This window comes from Acanthochromis polyacanthus, chromosome 14 (assembly GCF_021347895.1).
Source record: "Acanthochromis polyacanthus isolate Apoly-LR-REF ecotype Palm Island chromosome 14, KAUST_Apoly_ChrSc, whole genome shotgun sequence".
In the NCBI taxonomy this organism is placed as follows: Eukaryota; Metazoa; Chordata; class Actinopteri; family Pomacentridae; genus Acanthochromis; species Acanthochromis polyacanthus.
Window position 1 is genome coordinate 4,701,041 of NC_067126.1, and position 26,208 is coordinate 4,727,248.

At 38.5% G+C, this 26,208-nt stretch overlaps 1 protein-coding gene and 1 long non-coding RNA gene across 5 annotated transcripts in view; one reads left to right on the forward strand and one right to left on the reverse strand.

Moving 5' to 3' along the window:
* The window catches only part of kalrna (kalirin RhoGEF kinase a), a 150,294-nt gene that overhangs the window by 62,853 nt on the left and 61,233 nt on the right, over positions 1 to 26,208 (forward strand). For all 4 annotated transcript variants that reach the window (XM_051959461.1, XM_051959462.1, XM_051959460.1 and 1 more), the window contains 20 exons: positions 220 to 386; positions 2,565 to 2,684; positions 3,729 to 3,797; positions 3,882 to 4,031; positions 5,890 to 6,039; positions 6,153 to 6,267; positions 7,690 to 7,805; positions 8,603 to 8,725; positions 9,781 to 9,963; positions 10,039 to 10,160; positions 11,317 to 11,383; positions 11,454 to 11,563; positions 12,354 to 12,423; positions 12,527 to 12,616; positions 13,420 to 13,512; positions 13,612 to 13,723; positions 17,541 to 17,731; positions 17,933 to 18,034; positions 18,645 to 18,793; positions 19,844 to 19,946. In XM_051959461.1, coding sequence (XP_051815421.1) covers positions 220 to 386; positions 2,565 to 2,684; positions 3,729 to 3,797; positions 3,882 to 4,031; positions 5,890 to 6,039; positions 6,153 to 6,267; positions 7,690 to 7,805; positions 8,603 to 8,725; positions 9,781 to 9,963; positions 10,039 to 10,160; positions 11,317 to 11,383; positions 11,454 to 11,563; positions 12,354 to 12,423; positions 12,527 to 12,616; positions 13,420 to 13,512; positions 13,612 to 13,723; positions 17,541 to 17,731; positions 17,933 to 18,034; positions 18,645 to 18,793; positions 19,844 to 19,946 — 2,402 coding nt within the window. The remainder of the gene's footprint in view (positions 1 to 219; positions 387 to 2,564; positions 2,685 to 3,728; positions 3,798 to 3,881; positions 4,032 to 5,889; positions 6,040 to 6,152; positions 6,268 to 7,689; positions 7,806 to 8,602; positions 8,726 to 9,780; positions 9,964 to 10,038; positions 10,161 to 11,316; positions 11,384 to 11,453; positions 11,564 to 12,353; positions 12,424 to 12,526; positions 12,617 to 13,419; positions 13,513 to 13,611; positions 13,724 to 17,540; positions 17,732 to 17,932; positions 18,035 to 18,644; positions 18,794 to 19,843; positions 19,947 to 26,208) is intronic.
* On the reverse strand, positions 253 to 1,819 carry LOC127537297 (uncharacterized). Its single transcript, XR_007946890.1, has 2 exons — positions 883 to 1,819; positions 253 to 471 (listed from the first exon to the last, which is right to left on the reverse strand). It is a non-coding gene; the product is annotated as an uncharacterized LOC127537297 (long non-coding RNA).

Consider the following 26,208-nt stretch of genomic DNA (forward strand, 5'->3'; position numbering starts at 1 on the left):
GGATATTAGTGACAGTTTTGGCCTTTTTTTTAACTATTAATGAGGAAATAAATCCTTTTCTCTGCGATTTTGCTGGATATCATCTGGACTAAACTGGGGAAAACTGTAAAACGACTGTTAATTAGCCGAGTGACACTAATTACTAGTAAATAATCAGTAAAAGCTGCAGGTTGTAAACATAAAAACCTTTAAAATTCTTCTGTCTGTGTCTGTGTTCAGGCATCGAGCTGACCGGGGAGAAGGACATGGATCTGGCCTCTCAGGTTCAGGAGCTGCTGGAGTTTCTTCATGAGAAGCAGCAGGAGGTGGAGCTGAGCGCCCAGCACACCCACAGCCGGCTGGAGCAGAGTCTGCAGCTACGCCACCTGCAGGCCGAAGTCAAGCAGGTGACCTGGACTTGGGATGGGTATCGTTAGGATTTTTATGAATCCGATTCCGGTTCTGCTTATCGATTCCGGTGCCAAACGATTCCTTAATACGATTCCAAAATAGTAAAAAAAAAATAGAAGGTCAATAGTTTATTTAACTAAAGTAACTTTATTCCTTTACCTTTAGGAAAATTTGATTCTACAAACTTAGGCCTCGTCCATTTCCAACCCAAATCACACTGTTTTGTTGTTAAGAAATCAGTAATACAGTGTCGCAGAGGCAGAAATACACAAATACATGAGCTGAAAATATTTCAAATGAATACACAATGTCTGTATTGTGTTTATTTTATTGTATAAATTCGTCTTGATTTAATTCTATACAAATTCAACCGTTTTATAGTTTGCATGTCATTGACGTTTGCAGGGAAATATAAGCCTACACAAGACAAAATATGTATTTTTGCCACAGGATTTAGGATGGAAATATGCGACGTTACATTATTTAACTTACCTGAATAACGGAGACTCGACGACCGAGAAAGGATGTAGTCCTTTCACTACAAACTTGGTTACTGCACGGTGACACTCCTCAGCTTTCTCTTTTGTCAGCCTCCTTTTCGCCAACGTGAACGGTGTCTCTTTTGGGGCTGTTGGCAAGGTGCTAACGCTGCTTGTAGCAACATTAGCACTGGCTGTGTCGGTCTGCAGAAGATCAAACACTGTACAGTCTTTCAGCTCGATGCCATGGAGTCGTAAATGTTTCGTCAAATTTGACGTGCAGCCTGTCTTACAGCTCGTAAGCTTATGACATATGTTGCACTTTCCTTTTTCATCTCTTTACCTTTCAAAATGAAGCCACACTTTAGAGCGTTTCCCGTGGTCCATAGTTAGCAAAGTTTCTCCGGTGTTGTTTTTTTTCCCCCCTTTACGTGACTACGTCGCACATTCACGCTATCAGCGTAACAGACAGGTCTCCCAGAGCCCTCTCGCTGAGGTTTCCTGGCAGACACGCAGCCATTGTAAAAAAGGTTATAAGTCCGTCCAAGAACCGAAAAGCAGAACCGAAAGTAAATATTTTTTATGGGTACCCGGTACCCGCCGTTTTTGATTCGGTTCCTACTTAGAACCGAATTTCGATACCCAACCCTAACCTGGACCCAATGAGAAGAAGAAAAATGATTATTGTTATAATGATAATAATAACACTGGTGGCGCAGGATGTGAGCTCACTGCAGGTTCACCATCAGGAGCTTCACTAAAACAGGAGAAACGTGGAGAAAAACAACAACAGCGGTGTGAATTTAAACGTCGTGTTTAGACTGAAGCTGCTGCTGCAGATGGAAGCAGATAAATAATTTATTACTTTGATTGCTTCCTGCTAATAAAACAAAGACTTTATATACGAGTGAAGCCTCAACCTGCTGCAAACACATTCAGTACAGATGAAAAAAGTATGGGTTGAATTCTAGAATGCAGAAATTAATTCAAATAAAATCACTTTAATTTATTATATGTGAAATAAATGTGATTTAAATTCTAGAAATGATGAAATTAATTAAGTTAAAATGACTAATTTATTTTATATAGAATAAATGTATTAGAATTTTAGAAATGCAGAGATTAATTGAATTAAAAAGCAGTTCTTTTCTTTTTTTAAATCTTAATATTTAAGTAAAAATGTAAATTTTACTATTTTACTGTTATTTGAAATAAAATGTTTGCATATTATGGATTAAAAGGTGATTAATGAAAGGTTTTCTGTGCTTAAACCTTACAGAGTTTCTCTTAAATTACAGAAAGTAGACCGTTGACAACAAAAGAATGAGTGAAATAAACCTAAATTGTTTAAAAATAAAGTTACAGTAAAAAATGACCGTATTTGTGAATGTTTTCACACTTTTTGTGATGAATATTTGGTTTAGTTTTCCTACTAGCATTTAATGGTATTTATTTTTAGTGGTGTTCTTATTTATCTCTGCATCTAAATTTTGTGGTATTTTGTGCTAGAATTATCTCTACATCTAACCCCTCTTTTGTGGTATTTCTGTGGTAGAATTATCTCGACATTAGCTTGTATTTTGTGGTATTTTCTGTGTATTTTCTGGGGTATAATTACCTCTACATTAACCTGTATTTTGTGGTATTTTGTGGTATTTCCTGTACTGATATTCCCCCCTGTGTCCTCCCTTCCAGGTGCTGGGTTGGATCCGTAACGGGGAGTCGATGCTGAACGCCAGCCTGGTGAACGCCAGCTCTCTGTCTGAGGCCGAGCAGCTGCAGAAGGAACACGAGCAGTTCCAGATGGCCATCGAGGTGACTTTTAATCCTGTTCTGGTCCCGGGGCTGGAACCGTTTTAGAGGCTTTAAATAAACCTCTGTAGAAGAAATGGCTTCAGTCAGCAACATGTGTGATGATGTCAGAGTTTCATCATCGCTGATGTCACACAGAGTCAGATAATCACTTAAATACGCTGAAAACACACTTCTAAAACCAGAAAACAGGCAGGATGAGCTTTTATTAGTAAAGAAAACACCTCAAATTATACTTTCTGTTTTATCTATAATTAATCTTTTTCCTTCACTTTAGGCTCATTTTTCTTCACTTTAAGCTCTTTTTTCTTCACTGTAAGCTCATTTTTCATCACCGTGGGCTCATTTGTTTTTACTGTGGGCTCATTTTTTCACTGTGGGCTAAATTCTCCTCACTCTGGGTTCATTTTTCCTCGGTGTAAGCTTTCTATTTTTCATTCTGGGCTCATTTTTCTTAACTGTGGCCTCGTTTGTCTTTACTGTGGCCTCAGAAATGCTTTATTTTTGTCATTTAAAAAAAATAAACCCTCACTCTGGGTTTGCTTTTCCTCTCTGGGAGCTACTTTATTTCATTCTGGGCTCATTTCTCCTCACTGTGGGCTCGTTTGTCTTTACTGTGGGCTCAGAAATGCTTTATTTTTGTCATTTTTAAAAAAATAAAACAGAATAAACTGAAACATTACGTGACGGACGTGATTCATTCAAAGATCATGAAGCATTTCATGATGAGTGGAGTCATTTTTTCTTAACATAAGCTGCATTCAGAGGGTTAATTCAGTCTTTCTGTGATCCTCCATGTCTGTATTTGAAGCTAAACTCCACATTTAGGGTCATTTTAATGCAGCTTTAAATCTAAATTCCTCCCAGAATCTCTCGAGGTTCTCACAGCGAGATTTAAACGTGTTCAGAGTTTATTAGAGCAGCTTCACGTGCTGACATTTAGCTCAGACCACCGCTGATAGAAACGGCCCTCTCAGCTCATGACTCAGCCGTAATTGGAGGTAATTTGTCTGATAGTAACCAGATCTGCTCCGTTCTCTCCTGCAGTCGCTGTTTCACGCTAACTCTCTGCAGAAGACTCACCAGAGCGCCCTGCAGGTCCAGCAGAAGGCCGAGGTCAGCCCTGCTTCCTCTATTCTACACCATGATCTGAGCTTTCTGCTTCGTCTGCAGCGCTTAACGCTCTCCCTCTGACTCCAGATGATGCTGCAGGCCGGACACTACGACCCCGAGGCCATCCGGAGCTGTGCCGAGAAGGTGGCCGTCCACTGGCAGCAGCTGATGCTGAAGATGGAGGACCGGCTGAAGCTGGTCAACGCCTCCGTCGCCTTTTACAAGACGTCCGAGCAGGTGCAAAACATAGCAAAGATGCAGAAAGATCAGCAGAGAAACTCAAAGTCATCACAAAGAGGTGGAAAATCAGCAGAAAAAGGCTCAATATTCACCCGAATTATGTCCGAAATCAGCACAGAGGAGCTAAAATTACCAGAAAAAGACGTGAAATAACCAGAAAAGATGTAAAATCACATCAAAAAGACGTAAAATCCCCCCGAAATATGTCCGAAATCAACACAAAGGAGATAAAATGACCACAAAAAGATGTGAAATAACCAGAAACGGATGTAAAATCAGCAAAAAAAAAGTTAAATCACCAAAAAAAGACACAATGTACCCCCGAAATATGAGCGAAAGCAGCACAGACAAAATGAAACTGCCAAAAAAAGATGTGGGATAACCAGAAAACATGTAAAATCACCACAAAAAAAGACAATATCCCCCTAACGTGTGTCAGAAATCAGCACATAGGAGGTTAAACTGTTTGAAAAAGATGTGAAATCAACTCAAAAAAGTGAAATCACAAAAAGGTTCCACCCCAAAGAGATGAGAAATTACCAGAAAAGATCTAAAATCAACTTAAAACCAGATGAAAGCACCATAAAAGATGCCAAATGCCCCAAAAAAGAAGTGAAATAACTGGAGAAGATGCAAAATCACAACAAAAAGATCCAAAATCAACTTAATAAAAAGTGAAATCACCAAAAAAGACACAATATGTCCGAAATCAGCACAGAGGAGGTAAAACTGCCAAAAAAGATGTAAAATCAACAAAAAAAGATCTAAAAATAACTTTAAAAAAGTGAAATCCACATAAAATATGTCTGAATTCAGCATAGAGGAGGTAAAAAGTGCAAAAAAAATGATGTGAAATAACCAGAAAATACGCAGTATCCCACAAAACATGTCTGTAGTCAGAACAATGGAGGTAAAATAACGCAGAATCACCACAGATGAATGGAAAATCAACAAAAAGATCATAGAAATCACCCAAAAAAGATACAAAAACATCAGAAATCACCACAGAATGATCATAAAAAATGTGAAATCACCAGAAAAGGAAGGAAATCAGCAGACAGAAGCAACATCACAGAAAAAAGCCGAATCACCAGAAACAGTTCAAAATCAACCAGAAAAATCCCTACAAGAAGCCAAAAATAACGTGAAACAATGCGAAATCACAATAAAGAAGACACAATGCTACCAAAACGTCTGCAAAATCAGCACAAAAGAGGCAAAATCACTGAAGAAGACGATGAAGAAAAGTCACCACTAGAGGGCAGAAAGTCCACTAAAACAGGAAAAGCACCACAAAACAACATAAAATAAGATGAAGACACAATATGACCAATAAATATGCAAAATTAGCACACAGCATGCCCACACATCAAAAAGATGCAAAAAGCTCACAAAAATCATGCACAAAAAATGACAAAAAATTAACAAAAAAAATGATATTGCCCAAAAACATGGTGCTAAATCAGCACAATATGCTGCAAAATTTAAAATAAAAAAGTGGAATCAGCTGAAAAGATGCAAAGAAAGACGCATATTCTCACAGTAAACACAAAAAAGCAGTACAAGAAGACACAAAATCACTAAAAATAATATGCAAACTCACAAGAAAAAGACACAAAATCAATAAAAAAATATACAAACACAATAAGAAGACACAAAATCATCCCAAAAATGAGCACAAAAAGACACAAAAACAATCATCACAAAAGTGACAAAACCATCAGCAGAGGTCATGTGATCCCACAAAGACATGAATGATCACCAGAAGAACAAAGTCCTGATGATAAACTAACCAAACCTACACGTGTTCCTAACCTGTTGTTGTTTGTTTATTTGTTGTTGTTGTTGTCTTCAGGTGTGCAGCGTCCTGGAGAGTCTGGAGCAGGAGTACCGGCGGGACGAGGACTGGTGCAGCAGTCTGGACAAACTGGGAGCTGCAGCCGACAGCGAACATCTGCTCCCTCTGATCAGCAAACATCTGGAGCAGAAGGAGGCCTTCCTCAAGGTGACTCAGCTGTTGCCGGGCAGATTAGGACATCTCATTCTGCAACAGGAGAAAATCTGAGCTGAACTGAGAGGTTTAAAGGCTCTAACAGTGTGTGTTTGTGTGTTCTCCAGGCGTGCACGTTGGCTCGGAGGAACGCTGAGGTGTTTCTGAAATACATCCACAGGAACAACGTGAGCATGCAGGGAGCTGGAGGACACAGCAGAGGACCAGAGCAGCAGGTTAAAGGTCCGTTTGACCCACAGGACTGCATTTATAAAGGAATACAGAGAGCAGAACCACCATGAGCAGGAGGAGAGGAAGCTCAGAAATGTTCCTGATACAGTTAGAATGACGGAATCAGGGAAACATTTTGAGTCATTTTGAGCCAAATTTAACATTTCCTGGACTGATTTGGGCCATTTTTATCAAGTTTTTTATCATTTCTATCAAGTTTATGAGCACAAACTTGATAGAAAATAGCATTTTGAGTTGTTTGGACAAACTTTTGCCATTTTTATCAAGTTCATAAACAGTTTGTACTAATTCTTAGCAAGTTTAGACTCATTTTAGACACATTTTCACAACCTTGGTGAAGATTTTAGTCATTTTGTTGTAGTTCTTCAACAAGTTTGAAGGTTTTTTAGACTCTTTTTTGATACTTTTTTGAACAAATTTCAGTTTTTGTTACCACTTTTTGTTTTGTTTATATCAGTTTTTGCTATCTTTGTAACGTTTTTCTCATTTTCAGTGTCTTCTTGAGTCATTTTGTCGAGCTCCAAGTTGTTGTTGACAAGTTTTACATTTTCTGCAGTTCTTACTGTTTTTATTGAATCTGGTTGAAGAAAACTGTTTTTTTTCACAATATTTGAAATAAAACACAACAAAAAAATCTGAACTTTTAGGTTAGATTTTCCTGATTGAATCACACGTCGCACGTGATGCATTCAAGGACATCAGAAAGTTGGAAATCAGACATTATTTTCAGTTTTTACAGTTGGTGCCTCTAGTCAGTGATGCAGTTTTGGTCCAAATGAATATTTCTGTATTTTTATATAAATATCTTTGTGATGGACCCTGATGAACTTCTTGCTGCCGTTTTCTAAAATCACTCATTATTATTATTGTTATTATTGTTTATAATATTAGAGTAAAGCTAAAATGAGTCTTTTTGTGTGGAACCTTCTCAGTAACGTTGATTTATATTATTTTTTATTTAGCAGCTGCAACATTTTAGGAAACTTATGAACTGGGATCAATAATTTAATTTCTATTTACATTAATTTGATTTAATTTTGTGTGTCTTTCTGTGTGCTTTGTGGTTTATTTGTGTCTTTCTGTGTGTTTTTATGGTTTATTTGTGTGTCTTTCTGTGTCTTTGTGTGTGTTTGTGCGTCTTTGTGTATCGTTATGTGTGTTTATATGTCTTTGTGTGTGTTTGTTGTGGTTTATTTGTGTACCTTTCTGTGTGTTTTTGTGTGTTTTTTTGTGGTTTATTTGTGTGTTTTTGTTTGTTTGTGCGTTTTTTTGTGTGTCTTTCTGTGTGTTTCTGTGTGTTTTTGTTTGTGTGTGATTTTGTGGTTGATTTGTGTACCTTTCTGTGTGTTTTTGTGTATCTTTCTGTGTGTGTGATTTTGTGGTTTGTTTGTGTGTCTTTGTGTGTTTGTGCAGCCATCCTGAACGAGCTGCTGCAGAGAGAAAACCGAGTTCTTCACTTCTGGACGTTGAAGAAGCGACGCCTGGATCAGTGCCAGCAGTTCCTGGTGTTTGAACGCAGCGCCAAGCAGGTGAGAGTGGAGCACATCTGGATTTTCACTTCATTTCAGCCGTTTTTCAGACAAGTTTTAACACTTTATGACTCGTTTTTGTCATGCTTTAGTGTCACGGTGGAGAAAATTAGTATTTTGTGGTCACATTTTGAGTTTTTTTGGACAGATTTGTATCATTTTTTATCAAGTTTCTAAGCAGTTTGGACACGCTTCTGTAATTTTTGGTTAGTTTAGTGTCATTTTGGTTGTCAAGTTTTGAGTCACTTTGTTTTTCTGAGACGTATTCGACAAAACTGAAGACTTTTTAAACTCGTTTTGTTTAATTTTTTGTGTCGTGTCGGACGAATTTTGGTTATTGTGACAAAATTTTGAGTTTTTCTCACAAATTTGTGCCATTTTTGACCCATTCAACAAGTTTTAAGACTTTTTCAACTCATTTTTGTCGTTTTTTGTGTTATGTTGGACAAATGTAAGTTGTTGTCACCACGTTTTGAATTGTTTTATAGCAGTGTTTTATTATTTTTGGACTTTTGGTCATTTATTTGGTGGTTTTAAATGATTTCTTGACTCATTTTTGTCAAGCTCCAAATTATTGTTGAAATATTTTAGACATATTCAAGAAGTTTTAAGGCTTTTTAGACGAGTTTCTGTCATTTTTTGTCATTTTGTGTGTTTTTTATTTTAGCTTAGAGAAAATGTGCAGCATTAATCTGATGTCAGGTTCATTTATCAGCTGTTGTAACAAAGGTGTGTGTGTGTGTGTGTGTGTGTGTGTGTGTGTGTGTGTGTGTGTGTGTGTGTGTGTGTGTCTCCAGGCTCTGGACTGGATCCAGGACACAGGTGAGGTCTACCTGTCCACTCACACGTCTCCAGGCGACAGCAGTGAAGAAACTCAGCAGCTGCTCAACGACTGCCATCACTTCAGACTCACTGCCAAGGTTCACCTTATTTCTGAACAAAATCAACTTTATCAGGGTTCAAAGGCGTTAAAAGTGGATTTCTAACACGTGAATATTCTTTTTAAAAACCTGTAATGCTGTTAAAAGGCCAACTTTTCCGAATAGACACAGAATTTTAAGCTTTTTTTTTATTTTGATGCCATAAAAACATCTTATTAATTACAGAGGATAATTAATTAACATGATCTTAAAGTGACATTTCAATTACCATAAAAAATGTATGTTTGTTTGTGGTTAATGTTTTTCTTTTTTTTCTTTTTTTACCATTGACACTGTAAAAAGTGCCGTTGAATCCAGAGTGTCATAAAAAATGAAGGTCCTTTTTCACCTTTCTGCGGCTTAAAAAACAGCGTTGTGTTTCAAGCGGCATAAAAAAATAACTTGCATGTTTTTTACACCATAAAAAAATTCCACTTTAATCTTTTTAACCATTGACACTGTAAAAAGTGTCGTTGAATCCAGAGTGGCAGAAAAACTTGTTTTCTTTTTTCTTCCGGTGGTTTAAAAAGCTGCGTTGTATTTATTGTGTAGAAATGAAATTGCTTGCTTTTTTGGCTTTTGGCTCCACATTTTGATGAGATTTTTTCATTATTTATTTATTTACCTTTTACATCATAAAAGTGGCACGGAAACTAGTGTCCAGAAAATTGTGTTTTTCTTTTTGTTTTTTGCCTTTGACACCATCAAAAGCGTCGTTTCATTTACGTTTGCTGCCATCAAACAGCATTTTCTTTAACATTAAAACACTTAAAGCCCGTGAAAGGTGACGCTGTCATTTAAGCGTTGTTTTGTGGCGTGAAAAGTGACTTTTTTGTCTCTTAACGCTGTTAAAGAAAGGATCCTGTGACGGTGTTAAAGCAGCATTTTGTTTCAGGTCACTTAAAAAGAAAGACGATCTATTATGACGCTTTCCACACATGCGTGACCGTGACGTGTTCTTGGCGTGTTCTGCAGTCCCAGGACTTCTTGATCACTTCTCAGGGTTCATTTCCGTCACGTCCGGTCGGTTTACGCTCTGTGTTGACCTTCTTCAGCAAACCAAGGAGAAGGTGAAGCTGCTGATCCAGCTGGCCGATAACCTGGTGGAGAAAGGCCACGCCCACGTGTCGGAGCTGAAGCGCTGGGTCAGCACCGTGGACCGACGGTACCGGGACTTCTCCGTACGGATGACCAAGTACCAGGAGAGTCTGGAGAGGAGCCTGGGCGTCAGCTCTGAGGTGGGACCACACTTTAGGACTGGAAAAACGCCGAGTTATTGATCGATTATTGATCGGATATACGCCTCTCTGCAGGACAACAAGGACCTGGAGCTGGACATCATCCCGGCCAGTCTGACCGACGACCCCGAGGTGAAGCTCCGAGACCCGAACCACGAGGTCAACGAGGAGAAGAGGAAGTCTGCCAGGAAGAAGGAGTGAGTGAAAGAAAAAGTGGCACGAAGATATTCTGCTTTTTAAAAAAAAATCTTTGACGCAGCAAAAAGACGCTTTTCTGACTTCTTTTATAAGACTAAATAAATAAAATAAAAATATGTAAAATAGAGGGTAAAAGAGAATAAATTGAACAATTAAATTATAAAAGTTAAGTTAAAAAACGATTAGACGATAAATGATCTAAAAATAATAATAATAAATGTAGAAATAGAAATAATAGCAAATAAAATGTCAATAAAGAGTTAAAGAAAATATGTGCTATAAAATAAAAAAATAGAGTAAAATTAAAAAAGTAAATAAAGGGTAAAAAAGAGAATTAAGAGAACAATTCAATAAATAATTAAAAAACAATTATGTTAAATACGTAAAATAAAAATGTGTAAAAAAAAGTAAAACAGAATCAAATGAACAGTTCAAGAAATAGTTTAAAAAACAGACAAAAAATTAAAAAAATGATAGTAAATAAGTAAAATAAATATAAGGAAATAAACGGTAAAAGAGAATAAAATTAACAGACATAAATAAAAACAGATGATAAAAATAAATATATAAAATAGAAATAGTAATAGTAAATTAAATAAATATAAGTAAATAAAGGGTGAAAATGAATTTAAATAGAAAATAAAATAATAATAATAATAAAAAATAAAGATAATAGTGATAATGAATAAGTAAAATAAAATTCGTAAATAGAATTTAAAAGAATAAAATGAATAATGAAACCAATCAGACAATAGAAAAAATGATAATATTAGTAAATAAAAGTAAAAATAAAAGCAGATGACATAAAAAAATGACGCCTTTTTTATTTTAACTTCATGAAAAGCAGCGTTATGATAATTTGACCTTTAATTATTAAAAATGTATTAAAAATAAAACGCAATTAAACGTGATGGTTTTGACAGCGTCGTGAAAAAACGACATTTTAATCAAAATGCTGTAAAAAGTTTTATTACAATTCAAGAGGCACTAAAAAAATCACCTTTTTAAAATGTATTTATTCATTTATTTTTACCTTTTGTGCTGTAAAAAGTGCTGCTTTTTTGGCTTTTGAATAAACAGCGTTGTTACAGATTTATTTAATTTTCTAAACGTCCACATCAGTCAGACTGCTTTCCCTCTGGTTTCCTGTTTCAGGTTCATCATGGCCGAGCTGCTGCAGACGGAGAAAACCTACGTCAGAGATCTGCACGAGTGTCTGGAGGTGAGAAAACCTTCTGCTCTGTGCTTTTATTTTGAAACCTCCTGTCCTCTGACACCTGCTTCCTGTGCAGACGTACCTGTTTGAGATGACCAGCGGAGTGGAGGAGGTTCCAGCCGGCATCGCCAACAAGGAGCACGTCGTCTTCGGAAACATGCAGGAGATCTACGACTTCCACAACAAGTGAGAGGAGATTTAACGTTTGACGGCTTTTACATCCATGGTTCTGTCCAGATGTTTGGTCCAGATGTTCAACAGCTGCCTCACATTCATGGATTCGACAGGCTGACGGCTGAGAAGAAAATGATAATAAGCTTTAAAACTGCATGATTTTGCACATCTGTTGGTTTTCTGCAGCATTTTTATACATGAGAGGGTTGACTGAGTCTCTGAAACTTCATTTGTTGAGTTTTTTCATATATGTTGTGTGTCTGTTTTGTTAAACTGCCATCAAAAGTGTTGCTGGTTTGGCTTTTAATGCTGTAACAAGTGGTGCTTTTTGTGCAAAACTGTTAAAATTGCAGTTGAAAGGTTAAACTACTGAAAAAGCGATATTAAAAGGCAAACTTTTTTAACTTTCGACGGCATGAAAATAAAAAAATGACATGAAAAGCAGCTTTTAAGCTATAATGGCACCAAACATATGCTAAAAATTAACACAGTAAAAATAAATACAATATTTAATTTAGAAGAATAACAAATCTACCACGACTATGAGGCGTTTAGGGAACATCTGTAAACTGCAGGTACTACTGAGAGTTGTGAGACATTTAGTGACGACCCGTAAGCTGCACCATCCTCTGGTGACTGTGAGGCGTTTAGGGAACATCCTGAAACTGGAACATCTGCTGTGAGGCGTTTAGGGAACATCCTGAAACTGGAACATCTGCTGTGAGGCGTTTAGGGAACATCCTGAAACTGGAACATCTACTGTGTGGCGTTCACGGTGTGTTTCTGTGTCTGTACTTTCCAGTATTTTCCTGAAGGAGCTGGTGAACTACGAGCAGCTTCCAGAAGACGTCGGTCATTGTTTCGTCACCTGGGTGAGAATTCAGAACAAGAAAACGTCTGATTTCTGTTTTTGATTAACCTGAGAGATGGAAACTGTAAAATCTGAGACATCTTTCTCTGTTTTTCTGTTTTCAGGCCGATAAATTCCATATTTACGTTGATTACTGCAAAAACAAACCTGACTCCAGTCAGCTGATCCTGGAACACGCCGGAACCTTCTTTGACGTGAGTTAAAACCAAAATACACAAATATGAAAAGCAAATAAAGTTGATTTTATAAGCTTTTAAAATAAAAAATAATAAAAAAGACACTTAAAGTTTTTTTAAAAGATTTTTGCTTTATAAACAAGTAGATAAAAAAGATCAATGCAGTAGATTTCTTTAAAAAAACACTTAAAAATGACTGACAGTCCCTCATAAGCATATTTTTTCTTTTAAATGATAACAAATGTGAAATATAAAATAATAAATAATTGTAAAATAAAATAATTTTAACTATTTTTTATCCTGGTTTTTGCGAAATAATTTTTTTAAAAAAGAGATAAGGTTGATTCTAGAAGTTTTTTTGTCTTGTTTTCTGGTAAAGAATAATAATAATAAAAAATAAACGACATAAAGTTGATTTTACATATTTTTATCCTGTGTTCTACTACAAATAAATTAATAAACAAGATAATTGATTTGATAAAATAGATTTTTACAAGTTTTTTATTCTGTTTTGTGATTTTATAAAAAGATATGAAGACAGATAGTGTTGATTTACAAGTTTTTCATCCTGTTTTCTGCTCAGGTTTCAGTAAATATAATGATGACATCCAGTCAGAAAGACTGAACAAAGCAGGATAAACGTGATTATGGAGTTTGAAACAGTTTAATGTGTAAATGAAAACCTTTTGGATCAGATTCCTGTGGTTTGGATCAGAAGCTGCAGGTTTAAACGTGGTGTAGTTCCTCCGTCCTGCCAGCAGGTGGAGATGTTGGATCAACTTTAGACGTTGAACTCTTATTTTGTGTGTTTTTGTGTTCAGGACATCCAGCAGAGACGAGGTCTGGCCAACTCCATCTCCTCCTACCTCATCAAACCGGTGCAGAGGATCACCAAGTACCAGCTGCTGCTCAAGGTTACCACGACAACGACAACAACAACAACAACAACAACAACAACAACAACAACAACAGCAACAGTCTGAATGTTAATCCTTGTTGTTCTTCTGCTGCAGGAGCTGCTGTCGTGCTGTGAGGAAGGTAAAGGAGAGATTAAAGACGGTCTGGAGGTGATGCTGGGAGTCCCCAAGAGAGCCAACGACGCCATGCACCTGGCCATGCTGGAGGGTAACAAAAAGACACAACAACACAACAGAGACACAACAGACATACGACAGACACAGGACAGACACACGACAGGCACACAACGGGCACACGAAAGACACACAATAGGCACATAACAGACACAACAGGCACAGGACAGACACACAACAGACACAGAACAGGCACACGACAGACACACAACAGGCACACGAAAGACACACAATAGGCACATAACAGACACAACAGGCACACGACAGACACACAACAGGCACACGACAGACACACAACAGGCACACGACAGACACACAACAGGCACACGACAGACACACAACAGGCACACGACAGACACACAACAGGCACACGAAAGACACACAATAGGCACATAACAGACACAACAGGCACACGACAGACACACAACAGGCACACGACAGACACACAACAGGCACACGACAGACACACAACAGGCACACGAAAGACACACAATAGGCACATAACAGACACAACAGGCACACGACAGACACACAACAGGCACACGACAGACACACAACAGGCACACGACAGACACACAACAGGCACACGAAAGACACACAATAGGCACATAACAGACACAACAGGCACAGGACAGACACACAACAGACACACGACAGACATACAACAGACACAGAACAGGCACACAACAGGCACACGAAAGACACACAATAGGCACATGACAGACACAACAGGGACAGGACAGACACACAACAGGCACACAACAGGCACACGAAAGACACACAATAGGCACATAACAGACACAACAGGCACAGGACAGACACACAACAGGCACACAACAGACACACAACAGACACACGACAGACATACAACAGACACAGAACAGGCACACAACAGGCACACGAAAGACACACAATAGGCACATGACAGACACAACAGGGACAGGACAGACACACAACAGGCACAGGACAGACACACAACAGACACACAACAGGCACACAACAGACACACAACAGACACACGACAGACACACAACAGACACAGAACAGGCACACAACAGGCACACGAAAGACACACAATAGGCACATGACAGACACAACAGGGACAGGACAGACACACAACAGGCACACAACAGACACACAACAGACACACAACAGGCACACGAAAGACACACAATAGGCACATAACAGACACAACAGGCACAGGACAGACACACAACAGGCACACAACAGACACACAACAGACACACGACAGACATACAACAGACACAGAACAGGCACACAACAGACACAGAACAGGCACACGAAAGACACACAATAGGCACATGACAGACACAACAGGGACAGGACAGACACACAACAGGCACAGGACAGACACACAACAGACACAACAGGCACACAACAGACACACAACAGACACACAACAGACACACAACAGACACACGACAGACACACAACAGACACACAACAGACACACAACAGACACACAACAGGCACACGAAAGACACACAATAGGCACATAACAGACACAACAGGCACAGGACAGACACACAACAGGCACACAACAGACACACAACAGACACACGACAGACATACAACAGACACAGAACAGGCACACAACAGGCACACGAAAGACACACAATAGGCACATGACAGACACAACAGGGACAGGACAGACACACAACAGGCACAGGACAGACACACAACAGACACAACAGACACACAACAGACACAACAGGCACACAACAGACACACAACAGACACACAACAGACACACGACAGACACACGACAGACACACGACAGACACACGACAGACACACAACAGACACACAACAGACACACAACAGACACACAGCAGACACACGACAGACACACAACAGACACACGACAGACACACGACAGACACACGACAGACACACAACAGACACACGACAGACACACGACAGACACACGACAGACACACAACAGACACACAACAGACACACAACAGACACACAACAGGCACACGAAAGACACACAATAGGCACATAACAGACACAACAGGCACAGGACAGACACACAACAGGCACACAACAGACACACAACAGACACACGACAGACATACAACAGACACAGAACAGGCACACAACAGACACACAACAGGCACACGAAAGACACACAATAGGCACATGACAGACACAACAGGGACAGGACAGACACACAACAGGCACAGGACAGACACACAACAGACACAACAGGCACACAACAGACACACAACAGACACACAACAGACACACAACAGACACACGACAGACACACAACAGACACACAACAGACACACAACAGACACACAACAGGCACACGAAAGACACACAATAGGCACATAACAGACACAACAGGCACAGGACAGACACACAACAGGCACACAACAGACACACAACAGACACACGACAGACATACAACAGACACAGAACAGGCACACAACAGGCACACGAAAGACACACAATAGGCACATGACAGACACAACAGGGACAGGACAGACACACAACAGGCACAGGACAGACACACAACAGACACAACAGACACACAACAGACACAACAGGCACACAACAGACACACAACAGACACACAACAGACACACGACAGACACACGACAGACACACGACAGACACACAACAGACACACAACAGACACACAACAGACACACAACAGACACACAGCAGACACACGACAGACACACAACAGACACACAACAGACACACGACAGACACACGACAGACACACAACAGACACACGTTAGACACACGACAGACACACGTTAGACACACGACAGACACACAACAGACACACAACAGACACACAACAGACACACGACAGACACACAACAGACACACGACAGACACACGACAGACACACGACAGACACACGACAGACACACAACAGACACATGACAGGAAGTAGAAATGCGGTAAACACATCTGGAACGGTCAAAAACTGAGAAAAGATTTGCAAATATCTGGAAAATGTTCATGTTCTTAGTTGATTCAAATCCAGTAAATCTGTAATTTTATAGCAACTCAAAAAGAAATCGATAAAAAATGTTTTATTTTTTTCACATTTTATTTATTTTTGGCTTCTTTTTGTGAATTACTTTTAAAAATCTTTTTTCTCTTTATTTGTATACTGTCTATATGTCTGTATTTTATACTGTACACTATCTGCTTTAACAACACAAGGAGAATATGTGAAATAACAGTTTATAAGCATTTACAGTTTTTCAATCTGAAATAGACAGTTATTTTTTCAGAATGCTTTTATTTTGTAATATTATTTTTTCATTTAAATACAATTTTTATAAAGTGCAATTTTACAGTAAAACATTTAAAAAACAAGAAATTACTGTTTGTGAAAATGTAGTTTTTATATTTTATTTACATTATTTACAGTTTTGGGTTTTTTTGTTTTGTTTTTTGCATGTAAATTAAAGTGATTTTACTTAATTTTATTTGTTATTTAATGACAACAAGGAAAATCTTTTAGAAAATCTGTTTTAACATGATTTAATCCCTCATAAACAGAATTTTTCTTTGAAACAACAACAAATGTTAAATGCAAATATAATAAACAATAATAAATTAAAATAACTAAATAAAGCTAATAATAAAATGATATTTCTGTTGTTTTAAATGCACTACATTTTTGGTAATTTTACAGTATTTTACAAGATGTTATCTATAATTTAATAAAACAGAGATACATTTGGAGCAAAGAATTTTTTCAAAACTCTATTTTTTACAGTGCTGCTGTTCTATCCGGACCTTACATGGATCCTGGTCGTGTCTAATTCCTGGTGTTTGTTTTGGGTTCCTCCCAGGTTTCGAGGAGAACCTGGAGGTTCAGGGTGAACTCATCCTCCAGGACAGTTTCCAGGTCTGGGATCCTCGATCTCTGATCAGGAAGGGACGCGACCGACACCTCTTCCTGTTCGAGTTCTCTCTGGTCTTCAGCAAAGAGATCAAAGACTCGGCTGGAAGAACCAAGTACCAGTACAAGAACAGACTACTGGTGAGTCCAACAGCTGGACCCACGGAGAGCTCAAACCGCTCAAAGACTGTAGAAAATTATATAAAGGGTCCAAAATGACACAAAAATGAGCCAAAACAACTTTTTGCACTCCAATACTGCAGATGTTAGAGGCCCAAAAAACTGTTAAATGTCGACCAAAGTCTGTATGTTTGTGATAGTTTTGTTGTTCCTGTCCTGCAGACGTCGGAGTTGGGGGTAACTGAACACATAGAAGGTGATCCCTGTAAGTTTGCTCTGTGGGCTGGAAGGACTCCATCATCGGACAACAAGACGGTGCTCAAAGTAAGATCAAGTAGAAGTAAAGACGTTCCTCATAATTTCTGAATTTTTTTGGTTGTTTAATGTGTCTTTGGGACAGTTTTGGTCAGTTTAAGTTGTTCTGTATCTTGTTTTGTTAATTGTAAGTTATATTGTGTCCTGTTTTGGTCATTTTAAGTTGTTTTGTGTAACATTTTTTTTTATTTTTTTGTTTTGGTCATTTTTTGAGTCTTTCATGTAGGTTTTTGTCATTTAGTGTTGAATATTTAGTGTCTTGTTTGTGTCACTTTGTGGTCATCTTCTGTAGATTTTTGACTATTTACATTATTTACTACCTCTAAAAACTTTGCAATTATCTTGTTCTTGTTGTTTTGTCTTGTTTTGTCATTTTGTATCTTGTTTATGTCATTTAATGTCTCCTTATGGTCGTTTTGTCTCCTCATACTGTAAATATTGAACTATCTCCATGTTTCCAGACGTTTCCTCTCTCCTCTGCTCATCATCAGTAGAAAGATGTTTCTCCATGCTGAATGTATCGCCAACAACTTGCTCCTCTGTTCACTGTTTCTGGGCCGTGCTGACTTTATTCTGTTTACCTAGCAGGTTTAATCAGCTGTTCATTATTGTCCTTCAGGCGTCCAGCATGGAGGCCAAGCAGGAGTGGATCAAGAACATCAGGGAGGTGATCCAGGAGAGGATGACCCACCTGAAGGGGGCGCTGAAGGAGCCTGTACACCTGCCCAAAACCCCTGCTCTGACCAAACCCAGGAACAACCTGAAGAGGTAAGAACCCCAAGACTGGGCTGTTTGGAGCATCTGGAGCTGCAGAGAACCAAAGAAACTCCTGCTTTTTAACTGGGTTCTGGCTGGTTTTAAACTGGTTTTTATCTTGGTTTTGTGACTCTTTGTGATCATTTTGCATCTTTTAATGTTTATTTTTGGTTCATTTTGGCCATTTTGTGTCATATCTTGACTGTTTTGCGTATTTTTGTAACTATTTTTGTTTGTTTTTGGACATTCTGTGTCTCATATTGTTAATGTAGTGAATTTAGTGGTCTTTTTGCATAATTTAATGGTTATTCTTGGCTCATTTTGTGTCTCATGTTGTTAATTTAGTGACTTCAGTGGTCACTTTGCATAATTTTATGGTTATTTTTGGTTTATTTTGGTCATTTTGTTCCCCTTCTTGACTGTTTTGTATTTTTTGTAACTGTTTTGTTTGTTTTTGGGCATTTTGTCTCATGTTGTTAATTTAGTCAATCTAGTGTCCATTTTTCATCTGTTAATGGTTATTTTTGGTTCATTTTGGTCCTTTTGTGCCATATCTTGACTATTCCACATCTATTTTTAACTATTTTTTGTTTGTTTTGGGTACTTTTTATGTTATTTGTGTCTCATACGGTCAATTTCGTGACTCCAGTGGTCATTTTGCATCTTTTTTGGTTATTTTTGATTCATTTTGGTCATTATGTGCCACATCTTGACTGTTTTACGTCTGTTTGTAGCTATTCTTCTTGCTTTTGGTCGTTCTGCATCTCATGCTGGTAATTCTGCCACACTGATGACTTCTTTGACATCAGTTGGTTTGAATCTGTTCCACGTCAGCCTGAAAAGTCATCCGTGGACGAATCAGTTTCACTCTGAGGCCGTAAAAACTGCTTTTCCGGATTTTATCTCCTGATTTCCGGAAGCAGCAGCTCCACCTGAACAAATCGTTCTGTCAGACATTGTTATGTGGAGTCATGGAACAACCTTTAAGGACCCGTAGCAGCAGGAAAACTTCTCTCTGATTGTCTTTACATGGTTTTATGTGTTTGTTCTTTGTGTTTTCAGGGAGGGCGGTGAGGACGGAGACAGTCAGGGAGACGGCAGCAGCCAACCGGACACCATCTCCATCGCCTCCAGGACGTCCCAGAACACGGTGGACAGCGATAAGGTAGGAAGCTGTGTCTGAGGAGCTGATGAGCTGATGAAGTACAGCTGCTCAGAGCTGCAGGGCTCCATCAGGATCATGCAGAATCACAGTCCTGGTTCTGTCAGGTGCAAGAGGAACTTTATGGGAATGAAAACCTTCTTCAGGTCGTGTGCAGGAATCTGTGCTGAAGCTTCGTACCGAGCAGCTTCTGACATCACCGTAAGCGCAGAGTCACACGTTTACTGTTTGTTAAGCTGTGAAATTAATTAAAATCCATAAACTCTGACATTTCTTCTTTGCTGGTTCCAGGCTGATTTTGAACTGGTTTTAACCGGTTCCAGGCTGCTCTCTCACCTGTTTTTTGGATTTGTTTAAAACTTGTTCAGAACTTGGTTTTGGCTCCTTTTTAACAAGATTGGATCTTGGTTTTGAGCTGTTTTTGAACTTTGTTTCCAGCTGGTTTCAGGCCTGTTTTGGACAGCTTCTCGCCTGCTCTTTAACTTGGTTTTGGCCTGTTTTCAGCTGGTTTGGATTTTGATTTTGGACTGCTTTTAAACTGGTTTCAGACTTGTTTTTGGATACGCTTTGGCCTGGTTTCTTTCTTGGTTTTGTTTTAAACTTGTTTTGGCCTGTTTTCAGCTGGTTTGGATTTTGATTTTGGACTGCTTTTAAACTGGTTTCAGACTTGTTTTTGGATACGCTTTGGCCTGGTTTCTTTCTTGGTTTTGTTTTAAACTTGTTTTGGCCTGTTTTCAGCTGGTTTGGATTTTGATTTTGGACTGCTTTTAAACTGGTTTCAGACTTGTTTTTGGATACACTTTGGTCTGGTTTCTTACTTGGTTTTGTTTTAAACTTGTTTTGGCCTGTTTTCAGCTGGTTTGGATTTTGATGGTTGACTGTTTTTGGAGCACTTTTAAAATGCTCTTTATCTTGGTTTAATCATGTTTTAAACTCATTTGCATCTTGGTTTTGGACTGGTTTCAGACTTGATTTTGCACTAATCTTCACCTGGTTCCTCATTTGTTTTTTTTTACTGGTTTATCTGGTTTAGAACTTGGTTTTGTACTGGTATACAACTGGTTTAAGGCCTGTTCTCTAACTTGATTTTGGCTCTTTAAAAACTGGTTTGGATCTTGGTTTTGGACTGGTTTTGAGCTTTGTTTCCATGTTTGTTTTGCTTTTAGACTGCTCTCTATCAGTTCAGAACTTTGTTTTGGTTTGGTTTAAACTGGCTTGAATCTTTGTTCTGGACTGGTTTCAGGCCTGTTTTTGGACTGATTTTAAACTGGTGTCAGACTTGATTGTGGACCAGTTCTAGCCTGGTTTTAAGCTGGATTCGGTGCGTTTCCTATGTTTGTGTTGGACTGGTTTAGAACTTGGTTTCTGTACTGGTAGACAGCTGGTCTAAGGTCTGTTTCTGGACTACTTGTAGCGTGCTTGCTAACTCAGTTTTGACTTTTTAGAAACTCGTCCTGAACTTGGTTTTGGACTGGTTTGAACTTTGGTTCCATCTTTGTTTTCAGCTGGTTTCAGACCAGTTTTAGTATGGGTTTCTAACATGGTTTTCACCTTGCTTTGAATAGTTTCAGTTCTTGTTTTTAACTTTGTTTTGGACTTGTTTTAGGACTACTTCCAGCCTGCTCTCTAACTCTATTCTGGTGTCTAGACATTGATTCTGAACTTGGTTTTGAACGTTGTTTCTGTCCACTACCTTTATTAGGGGTTTCTAACTTGGTTGTGGGTTTTCTTTAAATAGTTTCAGCACTTACTTTTGTTTTGTTTTAAACTGATTTTTAACTTCGTTTTGGACTTGTTTCAGGCCTGTTTTAGGATTGATTTTAAACTGGTTTCTGACTAGATTGTGGACCTGTTTTAGCTAGATTTGGTGCTTGTTTTAAACTTGTTTCCATCTATGTTTTCATCTGGTTTCAGACTAGTTTTAGTCCGTCTTTCTCTCTGGGATTTGGCTAGATTTAAGCCTAGATTAAAAGTTATTTTAAACTGGTTCCAGATTTGTTTTTTGTTTTTGTTTTTTTGCGCTAGTCTTAGCCCAGTTTCTAACTTAAGGCCTTCTAACTTCAAGGCCTGTTTTGGAGTAGAACTTTAGAACTTGGTTGGCCTCTCTTGGTTTTGGATGGTTTTGGACTTTTGTTTCCGTCTTTGTTTCCAGCTTATTTCAGACTACTTTTATTATGGTTTCTATCTTGGTTTTGGGTATACCTTAAATTGTTTCAGGACTTGCTTTTGGCTTGTTTTAAGCTGGTTTGAAATGTGGTTTTCAACTACTTTAGAACCCATTTTAAACTGGTTTCTGACTTGGTTTTTCTACTGTATAGAACTGGTTAAAGACCGGTTTTTGGACTAGAAGTTTAGAACCTGATGTTGGACTAGTTTTAAATTTTGTTTCCATATTTGTTTGCTTTCAAACTACTTTTATTAAGGATTTCTCAAAGCACTTGCTTTTGGCTTGTTTTTTTTTTAACTTAGCTTTTATACCAGTTTAAAATCAGTGAAATGTGCTTTACTCTCTAAACTGCAACATATTTCCTGAGCTTCATGCCCTGTTGTTTGTTGATACTTTCATGGATTAGACTCCTTCTAGCAGCGTTTGTTTGACTTGACTGAGTTAATGAATGCCGAACTTCAGCGCAACTCCTGGTGCTTCTTTTAAAGTTGTTTAGTCGGGTCTTGTGCCGTGGATTGATTTGAAAATAGTTTGCAGAAATAAAAACGCACAAATTTTGAATGGAGTTTGGTTGAAGCTGCTGTTTTGGTCATTCTTGTTCTGCAGATACATGGTTTGATTTGACCCTGTTTTACACACACACACACACACACACACACACACACACACACACACACACACACACACACACACTTCCGCCCACACAACAGCTCCACACAGATGTCAGTCATGGCCTCCCACTGTAGTGTTACACACTGTGGCCTTTTCACTGCAACCCAACGCCTCCACACTCACTGCCTCTAAATGTCAACATCACACACACACACACACACACACACACACACACACACACACACACACACTGAGATGTCCTTTGCTGTGCTGCTTTTGTGTTTTCTGTAGTATCTTGTGTTTTGGTTCTGCCATGAATATCTCTGTTTTCCGTCCTTTCTGCGTATAAAGCGAACACCGCAGTGCTACTGTGCTGTGTGATTTTTATGTTTCATGTCTGCCTCCGTCTCCAACCCAAACACCCTAATGAATTTTTCCAGCCTCGTCTCCTCGGTGTGGGTGTGTTGTTGTTGTCGCTGGGCTCCGGTTCGGTTTATTGTTTCTAGGATTTAGAAAACTCCAGCATTGCTATTTCTGGATCCTCCTCTGCTGCTTTTCCTGAAAACATCAAAGGGAGAAAACATTTTGTTCTCCTTTCCGTTTCCATATTTCATACGCTGACACAGCAGAACCAGACTTCTGCTCCTGATTAGTCTTTACGTTGAGTTTCTGTTGGAATGAGAACCTGTGAAGTGTGAAAACCATCATGAACCAAAATGTTTTTAAAAGAGGTTCTGGTAAATTTACATCTGCTGTAAGTAGGCCAGTAATTCAATGGAACTGGGTTTTGGACTGGTTTCAGGCCTCCTTTTGGACTACATTTAGCCTGGATTCTAACTTGGTCTGGGACTGGCTTTGAACTGGTTTTAGACGGATTTTGAAGTCCTCCCTCCAGGCTGCTTCTATCGTAGTTTCATGCCATGATTGGACTAATTTTTACCTGGTTTCAGATTTGGTGTTGAACCATCTTGGAAGTGGGTTTCAGACAGGTTTTGGCCTAGTAGCCTGGTTTCTAACTTGGTTTGAGTTAGATTGGAGCGAGATTTAGCACTAGTTTCAGGCCTACCTTTGGACTAGCTTCAGCCTCGTGTTTAACTTGGTTTTGGGTTCATTTTGAACTGGTTTAGTAGAATCTAACTTGATTTCAAAGTTGTCTTGCACTGCTTTCATACTTGGTCCTGGACTACATTTAGCCTGGTCTCTAACTTGGTTTGGGACTGGCTTTGGACTGGTTTAAACTTTGTATTTGATTGATATCAGACTTGGTTTTAAATGATCTTAGAACTTGTTTTCAGACAGGTTTTAGCCTGGTTTCTGACTTGGATTTGGACTGATTTTGAGTTGGATTAGAACTTGGTTTGATAATAGAGTTGTCCTAGATTGTTTTGGGTTCAATTTGAACTGGTTTGGAACTAAGTTTTAGACTGGTTTCAGGCCTGCCTTTGGACTAGTTTTAGTCTGGTTTGTCTTTTTCCATTTTGGTTCTTGATTTTTTTTTTTTTTTCACCTAGTGTTAAAGTTTGTTTTAGACTGGTTTCATGTTTGGTCTTGGACTAGATTTGACCTGGTTTGGGAATTTGGTTTGGGACTGGCTTTTAAACTGGCTTGGAACTTTATTAAGGACTGGTTTTAGACTTGGTTTTGAAGCGTCTTGGAACTTGGTTTTAGACTGATTTTGAACCTTGTTTTGGTCTAGTTTTAGCCTGATATTATTTCATCTCCAGTCGTCCATAATTAGCTGCTCTCCGGTCTCGGTTTGTTTCTGTAGATGGTTGGCGTCGTCGCATGTTCCACCGTCTGGGTTTAGACGACGTCTGTTCAGGGCGGGAAGCTTCTGTTGGTTTTATACGACCAGCGTCTTCTTTTTTTCTTTTCCTCTCGTCGCCTCTGCACAGTTTTTCTGTTTACCTCCTTCAGTCTGCCGTCGCCTCTAATTTTCTCTCCACTTTCACGCTTTGCTTTGTCTAAGCTGCTGTTTTAGCCTCTTTTTACTGTTTACACAGAGTCTGACTGACAGTTTTCAGTTTAAACGCCGAACAAACGGCAACAGAAAATGAAATGACCTTAAAATATCTGTAATAACACCAAACTAGGTTTGGAAAATGCATGTTTCACAGTGAAAAAAAGTGAACTAATTTGTATTTTCCACCAACATGAAGCTCATATTTACATATTTTAGTTTTATTTAAAGGCTGTACGTCAGTGCAGGATGATCAGTTAATCCATAAACTATTTAAACATTTTAAAAAATAGATTAAAACAACATATTTCTAGTCCTGAATGTCATTTTCCCATATCATAGGGCTGTTTTCAACCAAAGAAAATGTCGGCAAACTGAAATCGTAGCAACTTTTTAACCAATCAATTGATTTTTTTGATCATTGTGTGTCTTATATTGTTAATTTTGCTTCTCTTTATGGTTGGTTTTGTTCCATTTTGGTCGTTTTGTGTCACATTTGGCACATTTTGTGATGGATTTTGGTCATTTTGCTTCTTTTTGTTGTCATTTTACGTCTGTTTTGTGTCTGATGTTAATTTTGTGTGGCCTAGTGGTGATTTTGCATCTCCTTATGGTTGTCTTCATCCCATGTTGGTGGTTTTATGTCTTATGTTGTCAGTTTTGTGCGGCCTAGTGGTCATTTTGTAGGTATGATCAGCCCTAATTTGGTCATTTTGCGTCTCTGTATAGTTGTTTTTGGCTCCATGTTGGTGGTTTTGTGTCGCATTTGACACATTTTGTGACAGATTTTGGTCGTTTTGCGTCTTTTTGAGAATGTCAACCAACAAATTCCCCAGAACGCCTGCAGAATGGAGACACAATACCATACAGTCCTACCTAAACACAACCTCAGAGAACCACTGAAGTCAGTAAAATCCATCATGAACATCTGCAGAAAAGTTCACAGCGGTGGAGATATTTCAGTCTGGACCAGCAGACAAAATAACACACCAGGTTTAGTTCTACTTTCTGGATTATCTGTAAATATTGGAGCATTCAAGAATATTTAAGGATGATCTTGTAGTGTTTAAGGATAATATTGAAGTATTTAAGTATATTCTTGGAGTATTTAAGTGGAGTATTCATGGATTATCTTTCAGTATTTAAGGTTAATCTTGGAAGATTTAAATATAATAATAAGAGTTTAAGTATAATCTTGAAGTATTTAAGTGTAATCTTGAAGTGTTCAAGTATAATATTGGAGGATTCACGTATAATATTGGCGTCTTAAAGTATGTTCTTGGATTAATTAAGGATAATGTTGGAGTATTTAGGCATATTGTAGTCATGGTTAAACACCAGTGGAGTGTCTGTGCGTAACAACATGTTAGTTCTGTTCATTTGTCCTTTAAAAACCAACAAACCGTCTGAACTCGGGCTTCATAGATGGTTTTAATTCATTCAAAAGTGACTCCAGGACTCAGTTTTATGGATGGAGGTTCAGAGAAACGCAGATTTGGACTCTGAAAACTGTCCGACCTGCAGCC